Source organism: Prunus dulcis, chromosome 8 (assembly GCF_902201215.1).
Source record: "Prunus dulcis chromosome 8, ALMONDv2, whole genome shotgun sequence".
Taxonomy (NCBI): domain Eukaryota; kingdom Viridiplantae; phylum Streptophyta; class Magnoliopsida; order Rosales; family Rosaceae; genus Prunus; species Prunus dulcis.
The window spans coordinates 16,139,957-16,151,331 of record NC_047657.1 but is presented as its reverse complement, the minus strand read 5'-3'; the positions used below and the strand labels follow the sequence as shown (position 1 = coordinate 16,151,331).

At 36.8% G+C, this 11,375-nt stretch overlaps 4 protein-coding genes across 6 annotated transcripts; 2 read left to right on the top strand and 2 right to left on the bottom strand.

Moving 5' to 3' along the window:
* Positions 1-173: 173 nt before the first annotated feature.
* LOC117612099 (protein FAR1-RELATED SEQUENCE 5-like) lies at positions 174-1,926 on the bottom strand. Of its 2 annotated transcripts, none has more exons than XM_034340835.1 (3): positions 1,805-1,926; positions 881-1,566; positions 174-447 (listed from the first exon to the last, which is right to left on the bottom strand). In XM_034340835.1, exons 2-3 carry the CDS (start codon positions 1,439-1,441, stop codon positions 241-243), a joined length of 768 nt encoding a protein of 255 aa, XP_034196726.1. In that variant the 5' UTR covers positions 1,442-1,566; positions 1,805-1,926; the 3' UTR covers positions 174-240. The 2 variants fall into 2 exon arrangements, with proteins under 2 accessions (XP_034196726.1, XP_034196727.1); XM_034340836.1 differs by having other exon boundaries at positions 881-1,495.
* Positions 1,927-2,095: 169 nt separating this feature from the next.
* Positions 2,096-4,477, top strand: LOC117637613 (protein FAR1-RELATED SEQUENCE 1-like). Its single transcript, XM_034372542.1, has 3 exons — positions 2,096-2,191; positions 3,035-3,417; positions 4,048-4,477. The coding sequence occupies exons 1-3, from the start codon at positions 2,134-2,136 to the stop codon at positions 4,261-4,263; spliced, it is 657 nt and encodes a 218-aa protein (XP_034228433.1). The 5' UTR covers positions 2,096-2,133; the 3' UTR covers positions 4,264-4,477.
* Positions 4,478-4,740: 263 nt separating this feature from the next.
* On the bottom strand, positions 4,741-6,966 carry LOC117637354 (protein FAR1-RELATED SEQUENCE 5-like). Its single transcript, XM_034372225.1, has 3 exons — positions 6,727-6,966; positions 5,627-6,045; positions 4,741-5,170 (listed from the first exon to the last, which is right to left on the bottom strand). Coding segments are annotated over exons 1-3 (624 nt in total). The 5' UTR covers positions 6,728-6,966; the 3' UTR covers positions 4,741-4,966.
* Positions 6,967-7,380: 414 nt separating this feature from the next.
* LOC117637650 (protein FAR1-RELATED SEQUENCE 7-like) lies at positions 7,381-10,534 on the top strand. 2 transcript variants are annotated; one of them, XM_034372588.1, is made up of 4 exons: positions 7,381-7,647; positions 8,288-8,739; positions 9,593-9,734; positions 10,315-10,534. In XM_034372588.1, coding segments are annotated over exons 1-4 (660 nt in total). In that variant the 5' UTR covers positions 7,381-7,646; the 3' UTR covers positions 10,380-10,534. The 2 variants fall into 2 exon arrangements, with proteins under 2 accessions (XP_034228479.1, XP_034228480.1); XM_034372589.1 differs by lacking the exon at positions 10,315-10,534 and having other exon boundaries at positions 9,593-10,050.
* The last annotated feature ends 841 nt before the right edge of the window (positions 10,535-11,375 follow it).

The window sequence follows — 11,375 nt, the reverse complement described above, 5'->3', positions numbered from 1 at the left end:
TTTGCTCCTAAAATGGAGCATCTTAAGGAAACCAAAAAAAGGAAAAACTGAGCAATGGTTACCTCTCATAAATGCTAAACAATTCAGATATACTGAAGCATAAATACTTGACAAAATGGACACCAATATCGTCTGGTGTTTATCTAACTCGATATCCGATTGGCTGAAACAAATTAATGTTAAAATTAGTGGCATCTGTATTAAGCCTCAAAGGGGAAAAATGTACAAAGGGCATTATTGTTATGAATCTACACAATGCTCATTCTCAAGTTCCCTTATGTTCCTTACTATATCTTGAACTCTTGTTGACAAGTGATCACTATGCTCTTGGATATCTTTCAAAAGCATACTTATTTGTTCCTGATAAGCTGCACATCGGCGTTTACATCGCTGTCTCTCATTGCTAAGTTCAATTGTAAGATCCCTAATTTTCTGATCCTTCTCATCCTGCGAGGAATAAGGGTAAACATACATTATCAAAATCAAATTAAAAGGAACACAATGCATTAGGCAGGGAAGCATTGTCTCATCAACTTCTATGAAACAAATACGGGTCCATCAACAGCAGCTAGTTAATAAAACCAGCTAAAATGGCATTTCAAAAATTTCCTTCTATACTTTGACTATTTTATGAAATTGGATATGACAGAAAATTGCTTTAGCAGTCATAATTTTGAAATATTGTACACAACATATTGTTACTCTGGGCTTTTATTTTGTTCTCCAAGCAGCAGCTACGTTATTGAATTCAAGCTTAGGCACTGCCTTAGATTTAGGTCATTAGTCAGAAAGGAAAATATTGCAGAATCTGTCACCATTCAACTTAACTTCATAAATGCCACAAAACCTCCTATCTCATCATAGACGATTAGAAACATACCTCACTAATTAAGTTTTTCCCAAATCCTCGCCATGGAACTTTACTTGGAGCCATTAATGTGTGATTATGTTCTTTTACAAACTTGGTAACCACCCACTTCTCCCCATCTCTTAAAGCTACCCTCAGCATTGCAGCACAGCCTTCTCTGGTGACAGGTGGTGGAGGAAGAACTCTATCTTCCCTGCATACATATTTCTTATCCCGAAAACCCTCTCTAGAACAAACAAAATCTTGGCCAATAACCATGTTATTCATCCTCGAACGCCGGTTGTGATGAATCCTTACTGTAAACCCAGAATGCCTGCCATAAGCAATATAAAAGTCTCGAGCATCGTCTCTAGACTTGAACCCCATTCCAATGTATGGCTCTACAGCATTGCCCATCAAAGGCAAGCTTGCATTAGGCTGTTGTATGATCTTATCAACTTCAAGTGAGCATAAATCAATGTCCTTTGGAAGCTCATCATCATCAATCAATAAATGCTCATCACAGCTTTCAAATTCCAAACACCTTTCGCTCTCATCCGAATCGAATGATATATTGTTAGCCTTGCTTTCCATTGTTCCTTGTACAACAGAATAATTCACACAACCTCTACATTCATCACAACAACTCAGGGGTTAGGCTCGAAGCAACTAGGCTATCAGGGATCCACGGCCTTTCTTCCGTTTCTCAATATCAACTCCTGCAAGCAGCAAGACCACCAAAATTACTCAATTTTGTAGTTTCTTTTTAAGAAAACTACCCAATCTAGTCTTATATTACGAAAACAAATACACCCACGAAGTATATATCAGAAAAATGAAAATCCAGATAAAATCATTCGGAAAAATTGGAACTTTTTTTAAAATTGCACCCCAATCTAATCTCAATTTGGAAACCAAGAATGCATGAAAAATATAATCCGCAAGAGAAATCCATACCTGACATAAGATTCTCAACAAATTGGCGGGTGAGAAGCACCAAAATTCAATCTTTACCACTTCTCATTCATTTTCTATGGAAAGTGGAAACAAACGGAAAAATTAAGACCCTTAGCGTAGAATTGTAGCGTCGACTTATGAGAGTTGGGCTTGGACTGAACAAGTTAGTCCAATACAGTGCCACAGTTACAAAACGACTAGTACAATGATGTCGTTGGATGCCATACGACGTTGCCTTTTGAGTAATTCTTTGATATTGGATGTGGGTGATGGATGCGCAGTGAAGGTGGAAGCTGTTAGCTTTGCTGAACCCGTTTGTGAAACGTGAAATGGAGAACGGAAGACCAAGACCTTGGCTTGATTTGCTAAGTACCGACCCGAAACCCAGTAAGTACACTGCTAGCTTTCTTCCGTCAAGTAAATTAGTATTGGTTTTTTTTCCATCCAGTGGCCAAAATTCATGTTGCCTTGTTTGTGTTTGGTTGCAGAGAATTCTGAAAGAAATTTCAATCTTGTTATATAGAAATCTATTCTGGGTTTTACCTTTTTTGTACTTGGAGTGTAGAGAAACTTCTGAAACTCCCAAAACAAAAGTAAACCAAAAGCTCTTTAAAATCGAAAGATGTGAACTTTTTAACTCGATTATGGTAAAATAAAAAAGCCTTTTTTTTTTTCGCTGTGTATGATTTGATTGGGTGTAGAGGAGACTTTGTGTGACTCATTTTTTTAGTGACCTGATGCTCAGAGAGAGAGAGATCAGAAACATTGTGCTGGAACGATTGCCTGTAATATGTTAGCCATGAGCTTGGCTTCAATTTCTGTGATTTCAATGTTTAGGAACCTTCGTAGTGATTCCAACCTCACCTGATGTATATGAACTTCAAATACAACAATGAAACAAATTCTTTCAGACTTCTCAAAAACTTTTTTCTACTTCAAGTATTTAGTTTTCAGCAGTGTGGTTCATGAGGAAGAATGAATTTTGGCATTCAAAAAAAGCATATAAGTCTTCACTGTAGGAGGAAAATCAATAGATGCAATTTTCTAGTATGTTGAGAGAGAGAGAGAGAGAGAGAGAGAGAGAGAGATTATGTTTGTCGAATATAATGATTGTGGTGATGTGTGATACTGAATATGAATGTGGCAGCTGGAGCACCTGAAACTTGAGAGATTATGTTTGTCGAATATAATGATTGTGGTGATGTGTGATACTGAATATGAATGTGGCAGCTGGAGCACCTGAAACTTCTGCCGAAAGGGACTTGAATGCAGTTGCAGAACCATATGTTGGTATGGAATTTGACTCTGAAGATGCTGCCAAGGATTTTTATAGTGAATATGCAAGGCATGTAGGGTTCATCATGCGTATAGATCAGTGTCGGCGATCAGATGTTGACAAGAGAATTCTTTCCCGTAGGCTCTCCTGCAATAAGCAAGGGCGTTATGTAAAACCTAGAGATCAAGTCCGGCCAGTTCGGAGACCACGACCTAGCACAAGAGAAGGGTGTAAAGCAATGATGCTGGTCAAAGTTAATAAATCTGGAAAATGGGTTGTTACAAGAGTTGTTAAGGACCATACTCATCCGCTTATAGTTTCTTCTGGGATTTCTATGGTAAGTTTTATCTAATCTATTTCAAGAAATAACTATTACTGTAAACTTTATGTGAAGTTTTGAGTTAGTTCTCGTTACTCTATGCTCATTACTCTCATGGAACTTCTAAAGCAGGAGGAGAAACATGATTGATTGAACTTTGCTTATTTACTGTGGTGCTGAAACGAAAATTTCAAAATATCAAAATATCATGGTTTATGTACTTTTTAATCAGGATAAGTGCTTTAGATTACTCATCCCTGCTATAAGTATCATGGTTGCCGTCAATGTAATTCACTAGCTGCTCTAGAAACGAGGCCCCTGAGGTTTTCAAGGAGAAGCAAATTTTACAGGCAAACTTTTCCATGCAATGGAGTTTCAGAGACCTAGTTTTCGACGGTCCTCGGAATTGGATCAGAATTGATCAGGATAGGAGTTTTTTTCTTTCTGTTTTACTTTTAAGATGATGAATCTCTTGACTTGAGTTTTATTTCTGCTATTAGGAAATAGAGTTTGACACTTGAGTTTTATTTCTGCTATTAGGAAATAGAGTTTGACACAGGATCTAAAAGTGCACATAGGTACATGATTGTGAAACTGCATTTGCCTTTAACCTCTGAATCTGTTTTGTTTTCAAATATACATTCTTAGGATGAAAGGGATATGAAGATTGAGCAACTCACTATGGAGCTGGAGCGTGAAGATCAGTTATGTGAACTATATCATGGGCTACTACTTACATTGCTGGATAATGTTGAGGAGCAAACAGAACTGATATCCATGAAAGTTAGCGGAATCGTTAACGATGTAAGAGAATTTGAGACTGAAGTTGAAAGACTTCCACAAAATGAACTGGACGACAACTGAAGAAAGAAGTATGGCTCTGTGCATATTAGTGGTATGAGGATGGATTCAACTAATGTTTCTCCTTTTGAGAGTACTTTGACAGATTAACATACTGTATAGATGAGTGAGCTTGGCCCATTTATACCACAAGCAATCTCAGAAAATGTCTTGAATTGAACATGAATAGTTTAGTGAATGGAATACCCCTAAGGCAAACAATTGCTTTGTCCTCCCATTGGCCAGGGTGGCCCTTTTGGCCTTGTTCCTACACTTACTTTTAATTTACTAATTGTTTCTTTTCTTTTCAATCCAGAAATCGATGTCCATTCAAAAAGATATATTTTCTAGTGTTAATTTTAATTTAGCACCCTGAACTTACACCCTTAAGCCTATTAGTATTGAACAGAAATTAATCCTACTTTCTAATTCAACATCACTGCAATATTAACAATCATGTGGTGAAAAAGGAATTTTTGAATATTGCAGATACAGAGAGTATGATACTGAAGCTGCAATTATGATAAAAGAGTCATGAACCTTTCGTTCAATCTAATGAAACAATTAAAGTTTGAGGTCAAACTAACAAAAAAAGGAATTTTCTATTTGTGAAAAAAGGACTTTCCTATCTGTCATAAAAGAAACTGATTCTAATAAAAACTGTACATTCTTGGATGGAGCTGAATGCAAATAAGTGGCAAATAAATCCTGGTGTTAACTTGCAAGGCTATCTACGACGAGAATGTTTTTGCACTTCACATTCAACTTTTCTCACATTGTCAACTATAACTTGTATCTTTTCCGACAGTTCTTCCGTTTCTGCTTCAACGTTATTCATAAAACTGAGAAGTTTTTCTCTATAACCTGCACATAGCTGATCTTGACGCTCCAACTCCATCATAAGTTCCTCAATTTTCCTATCCTTATCACCCTGCAATTATCAATAAGCAAATAACTCATCTGCAGAGACTGAACTAATTCAAAGTATATCACACCTATTGAAAATTAATAGTAGTAAGCGAAACCAAAAAAAAAAAAAGGCGAAGTTTTGATATCCGCACTTTTAGGTTTCAACTATTGAATTCAAGGTTTTAGTTGGGAAAAGGCTTCCTAAACTATACTTGCTTGGTCATGAGACCACTTTCACATAATTCTAAGGTTTATTCGTGAACATCACTAGAAATCTTCCAAACTCATTCCCCTTTTTCTGCTTGAAACTTGTTCAATCAGTAGTTCATTCAACAACTTATGATACACCTTACTATGAGGGAACCAGGCTTTGATGTGGCAAAGAAGGGGCAAAAAACAATGATCTTGAAAATTCAATAAGATATGATGAATAAAGGAGAAGATTGTTGAAGCAATTAAATATTTTAAATAAGCTCACCGCTGTGCTAAAACCACTGGCAGTAACAACCAGAGGATGATTATGATCCTTTACAAATCTTGTAACAACCCATTTTCCAGATTTTTCCATCTTCACCAAGATTGTTGCATTGCAACCCTCTCGTGCACTAGGTCTAGGCTTTTTCTCAGGTCCAAATTTCCCCTTCTGGTTAGGAGAAAACCCTTGTTTGTTACACCCAAGCCGACGGGCAAGAGTTCTCCCATCAATGCCTGATCGACGACGCTGCATAACACGAACAACAAATCCGACCTGTCTGGCATAATCAGTATAGTATTTCCTGGCAGCATCTTCAGAATCGAATTCCATACCCACATAAGGTTCCGGAATTGGACCTTCTGAAGCAACTATGGCCATTTCAACAGACTCATCTACTGCCCCGGCTTCCCTTTCCAAATCCACTGTCATAAATCACGTAAGAGAATCCATAAACATCTTTACGGGTGTATTATATGCGTAGTTTGTTATTAAAACGAATCTAACACACTTAATACTCCATAAAGAGCTCAACTGAACTAAAGAAATCTACACACCACATTACTTTCAAACAATATCATGAAATTACTTTTCTAATACTTGGGTCATTTTCTCATGGGGAATTTTCGTCTTACTAAAAGGAGAAGTACTAGTTTAACTCAAAAGGTAAAGCCTTCATGAAATTGGACCAATAACCCAATGTTAATATCCACAAGAAATTTTTTTGGACCAATAGCTCAAAACAATACAAAGAAACAAACTCCAAAACACAAATTTGAACAACAAGCTGCTATTTCCACAAATAGTTCTAGAATGCTCAGTTGAATGTTATCTATGAAATAACCAGAGATCTGAGAATCTAAAAACAAAGTTTTTCCACTTTCCCACACTTTCTCGTCAATGAATGGATTGCATGACCTATATTTATCAGAAAAATTAAACAACTTTGCAAGAATTTTCGAGTAGTTAGAAGCATTTGGAGGGAACAAGAGGTAAGAATATATAGATTGGTTATAATTATAATAAAATAAAATAAAAATAGAAGGAAAAATTGGAGTTGAAAGGCTGGTAGAGCGGGGGTGAGAGAAAAGAAGAAAGGAGCTTACTTTAATTCAAAAATAATCGAAGTGCTTCGAACTGATATCGGAAGCTGAAGATCTTCTTCTGGCTTTCATGGACTGATCGAGACGAAGATAGAGACTGCTCAAATGTAAGTGAGTAGTGAAATCGATTTCTTTTCTTCTTCTTTTTTTATTTTATTATTATTTTTTCGTTTTGGCCTTAGAATTTCTCACACGCAACTGTGATGTCGTAGAGATCTAAACTTAAAATTTCTCGTCTGCAAATCAAGGTTCTTTTTCGCTATACTAGACCTGCCTCTTATAACTTTTTTTTAAGTGGTCAGGGCTATACAGTTTAGAAGGTTCTGAATTGGGCTGGGCTCACAGTATTTTTTTTATTTTTTTTATTTTAAGAAAATAATATTCTAAACTATTTTTAATGTTCCACAAAGCAAAAGTGGGTTAGAGAAGTTAGTCGGAATAGTGAGTTCGTCGCCTTTCTTTGCACTTAAATGTGAATCTCTTTTCTTATTTTTATTAAATTAAAAAAGAAAAAGAAAAAAATCATATTTTGATCAACTAGCCTAACTTATATTTTAATTAGATGAAAGAGGGGTTTCTATTTTTGTCAAAGAGAAAGGCTATTTAACTTATATTTCTAACACAAAGGATATAGATAATATAGATTATTAGAAAGAATTTTTTTAAAAAATTAAGAAAAGAAAAACAGTAATCCGTAGAGAGGGACGCTGTTCTTCGCCGTAGAGGATCATTATTCTCTATCTGCCTGCCACACCCCCTCTGGACTCTGAGCTCCGATACCTCTCTGAAACGTTTTCAACCGCCACCTCCTAAGAAAGAACAGGGAAAAAGGAACGACCTTTTTTTTCTTCTCTCTCTCTCTCTCGCTCTCTCTATTGTGGAAGCTAAGCAAACTACTGGGTCAGGATCTCTCTCTTAAAACAAGTGAGTTAGTCCTTTTCTTTCACTCTTAATTTGTCTAAACATTCATTAATCTGCACTTGGTTTAAAGCTTAGATTCTTCTGTTTTCTATTTTGGAATTTCCGCTCTCTTTGGCTGCTGAGAAATGATTTAAAACGATGAGTTGGGCAACTTAAAATTCAGCAACCCCAATTTTAGCTGCTTGTCACATTTCCACTCTGATATGACTATTCTCTTGTGTTTTCTGAGCAGCCAAACACAACCGAACTATGTACCCAGCATTCAAAACATGTTCAGTTCAATTTCGTTGACAATTGATTTTGAGCTTATTTGTGTATAAAGTCGAATTCTTTATAAATGAGCTTGCTTTGGAATAATTTGTTTGCTATTTCAAGTGGTTGGATTAGATATAGTTGTGGTCTTCAACAGATGTCATTTGACTCGTTACATTCGTAAAATGAGTTTCCACGGAAGTAGTTCCTGAAAATTCAGAAACTAGTTTACTCGTTTCTGTAACATTATAATGTGAGACTTTACACGATTAATTATGCAGTGAAGTCGCTTTGGTATGAGAGTTCATTTTCACCCTCAAAGTCTCTGTCTTGCTTGAGTTCCCGAAAATTGAACCTTAGATTGACTCTTAGAACGATGTCTATTTGGCAGTGGATGAACAATCTTCTATGAGCAAGGATGAGGATGTGATAGAGAGTTCCAATGGAAAAGATGCAGTCACATCTGAGGGGAATTCGGATATGGAACCATATGTGGGTATGGAGTTCGAATCCGAAGAGGCTGCCAAAGTGTTCTATGACGCATATGCAACACACTTGGGGTTCATCATGCGTGTTGATGCCTTCCGAAGATCCATGCGTGATGGTAAGGTAGTTTGGCGTAGGCTTGTGTGTAATAAAGAGGGATTTCGTAAGACAAGACCCAAAAGAAGTGAGAATAGGAAGCCTCGCGCAATCACCAGAGAAGGGTGTAAAGCAATGATAGTGGTAAAGAAAGAAAAATCGGGAAAATGGATAGTAACAAGATTTGTAAAGGAGCATAACCATCCACTGGTGGTTACACCTGCAAATGGTCGTCGCACTGTGCTTCTATCTCAAACACCAGTGAGTACTCGATAAGATTTCTCTCGTTCAAATTCTATTTGTCTATGTCGCCTTAGTTTACAGGTTTATTTGGTGACATTTGAGATGCATTGTGATTTGTGTGGCTTAAGTTAGTGGATTATCTAGTATCTGTGATGTTACTCTATAGATTTGGAAGTGCATCTCATGTTCTAGTATCATCTAAAGAACCTGAGATTTGCTGCAGTCTGTTGCCTGGAAGTGTTTTGAAGTTCTTACAAGTTGGAAAGTTACTATTGTTATGTGGCTTATATGATATTAGTAATTTTGGTTAATTGGATGAGGTTAGCAGATGCCTCTTGCTTAAAAAGGTTACTCTATGTTGTAGTTTCTATTGTTTCATTGTTCTAAGTTTATAGTTCAGATACTAGACAACTCATGCTTCTTCACCTCCAAATTGTTAAAATCAATTTTGATATTCAATCTAAAACTTAAACTTACTCAGGTAATTATAAAAAATATATATAAAGAAATAGCTCCCCACTCAACTCTAGTAGTAACCTTTATTAGAATTTGTACAGGTCCCTTCATGTGCCATATTTGCTTCTCTAATCCGTTTCTGTGATCTATTATAGTGGGTGTCTGTATTCTGGTCAGTTCAAGTTTATAATTGTATCTTTTGGTATTGTGCTCTAGTTTATAATGGTTAAAGCGAGCACTTCATATAGTTGATCACTGCTTAGTAAAGCCATCTAGCAGCTACTTGATGTATGTTTATGACGGCATGGGAAGAGTTCTTTGCATTTTGTTACCATAATATTTTCACTGACAATCAATGTTTACCATGCATTATCTGTTTGTTTTCTTATTTTTTCTTCTTGTGGGTATGTTCCAGGATGAAAAAGATGTGAAAATTCGGGAGTTGACGGCTGAGTTACAACGTGAGCGGAAGAGATCTGCAGCCTATCAAGAACAACTTGATATGGTTTTGAGAGAGATGGAAGAACATTCAAATCACCTCTCAAGAAACATTGACGGTATAGTCCAAAGCGTGAAAGAAATTGAATCAAAGAGGGTGGCACCCTCAAACAGTTAAAGGCTGTTCTATTTGTTCAGCTGACCATTTTTGTACAATTCCTTTCACGTGTGTTGCTTGTATTCAGGACTGTAAATCTCAGTTTTAGGTTGAGCATATACTGAATAACCCGGTAGTTTCTTCTTTTCTTTCTTTTCTGAATTAGCCTGTAGTTGTAAAAATAGCATACCTATAATTAGCAAGATGTTCTAACTCTGTAAACTAGTGTACCCTTCTTGTTTTTCTTCAGTTTCATTTGGTATAGTGTGTTACTTTCACTCGTTTTCGCCATGCCATCGTTATGCGCTACTAGAAGGAGAGCTAGGAGTTGTTAATTTCTAATATGACCCCAAAATTATGAACAACATTTGATTGTATCAAGTACTGTTCATAATTTTGGGGAATTTGTGTTTCGGATATGTAGGGGCTGGCCAGCCTGGACCCATCAAGTTGCAATATCTGAGCTTGCAAATCCCATTTTGCTAATCCTTGTTTAGTACTTCTTGGATTAACGTGTAAACAACTTGTTTCTTTGCTTATAGGTTTTGTGCCTCTAAAGCGTAACGGCTTATTTCAACTTTCTCCAAGTTATATGCTTTGGTCCTAGAAAACACACGGCGGGAATGGAGGAACAGTATCATTTGTACACTCCATAACTGAGTTTCCATCCAAAAGCCACACAAGCCCAAGTTGGAAAATTTCAGAGAGATCAATTTACACCTACTCCTGTTTTTCTTTTCTGTCTCAATCGACCAGGGTGCTTGCCAAAGTGTATTTTCATGGCTGTTATCAATCACCATTTGGTGGGGGGCCTGGGGGCTTTCAATACACTTCTATTCCAGAAAGCTAAGAGGATGAGATCATCTAGCTGTGAAAAACTTGCATGTCACGAGGTTAGCACTATTTTGCTATCTTCATCCAATCATGTGTCACTATGTATAATCCTTATTACGCATTGCAGAACGTAATTGGATGGGTATGGCAAAACAGTGATATCCCGTAAATGAAAGTTTTTCTGCCCCTAGTTGGCTCTGATCACTGCTGTGATCAAAAGAAGGGAGACGGGGGAAAAGGACTTGAAAATATAAAATGAGATCAGAATATGCTCTTCTTTTTTGCTTTTTTCAATGAGGCTCATCAAGTCTCAAGTCAAGCACGAGATATATTGAGACAAAGCAAACTATTGACCGGGGGACGCCATGAGACCCTGGTTCGAGTCCAATGTTGGTAGAAACGTCAAGGAAACAAAAAATAAGGGTCTCAAATGCAACTAAAGCCAATATCATATGTAAACCCAAAAAAACCTCCTTTCTGCAACAGAAATCCAACTTAATAATGCCACTCTCCCGAGATTGTCATCCTTTTTTTCTGTTTTTTGGGCTTGAAGATAGAATGCAGGGCAGAACAGAGTGAAAAACCAAGCACAAACGAACAAAGAAAAAAAAAAGACACCAAAAACCACAAAAGGGCAGGAAAATCATGTGATGGTGTCTGACAGACTTAAACAACATTGCATCAGCAGCTAATTTGAGTGAAATTGCAGCTTCTGCCAGCCAACATTAACAAAGCAATTCTAGAAACCGACCATAACCCAGATATCCAA

Coding starts and splice junctions, on each gene's coding strand:
- LOC117612099 (XM_034340835.1), bottom strand. CDS start 1,441: ATGGAAAGCAAGGCTAACAATATATCATTCGATTCGGATGAGAGCGAA. Junction 448..880: donor GGAAAAACTTAATTAGTGAG/GTATGTTTCTAA, acceptor TATTCCTCGCAG/GATGAGAAGGATCAGAAAAT.
- LOC117637354 (XM_034372225.1), bottom strand. Junction 5,171..5,626: donor CCAGTGGTTTTAGCACAGCG/GTGAGCTTATTT, acceptor TGATAATTGCAG/GGTGATAAGGATAGGAAAAT.
- LOC117637613 (XM_034372542.1), top strand. CDS start 2,134: ATGGAGAACGGAAGACCAAGACCTTGGCTTGATTTGCTAAGTACCGAC. Junction 2,192..3,034: donor AAGTACCGACCCGAAACCCA/GTAAGTACACTG, acceptor TGAATGTGGCAG/CTGGAGCACCTGAAACTTCT. Junction 3,418..4,047: donor TTTCTTCTGGGATTTCTATG/GTAAGTTTTATC, acceptor ATACATTCTTAG/GATGAAAGGGATATGAAGAT.
- LOC117637650 (XM_034372588.1), top strand. Junction 8,740..9,592: donor TGCTTCTATCTCAAACACCA/GTGAGTACTCGA, acceptor GGTATGTTCCAG/GATGAAAAAGATGTGAAAAT. Junction 9,735..10,314: donor CCTCTCAAGAAACATTGACG/GTATAGTCCAAA, acceptor CTTTGCTTATAG/GTTTTGTGCCTCTAAAGCGT.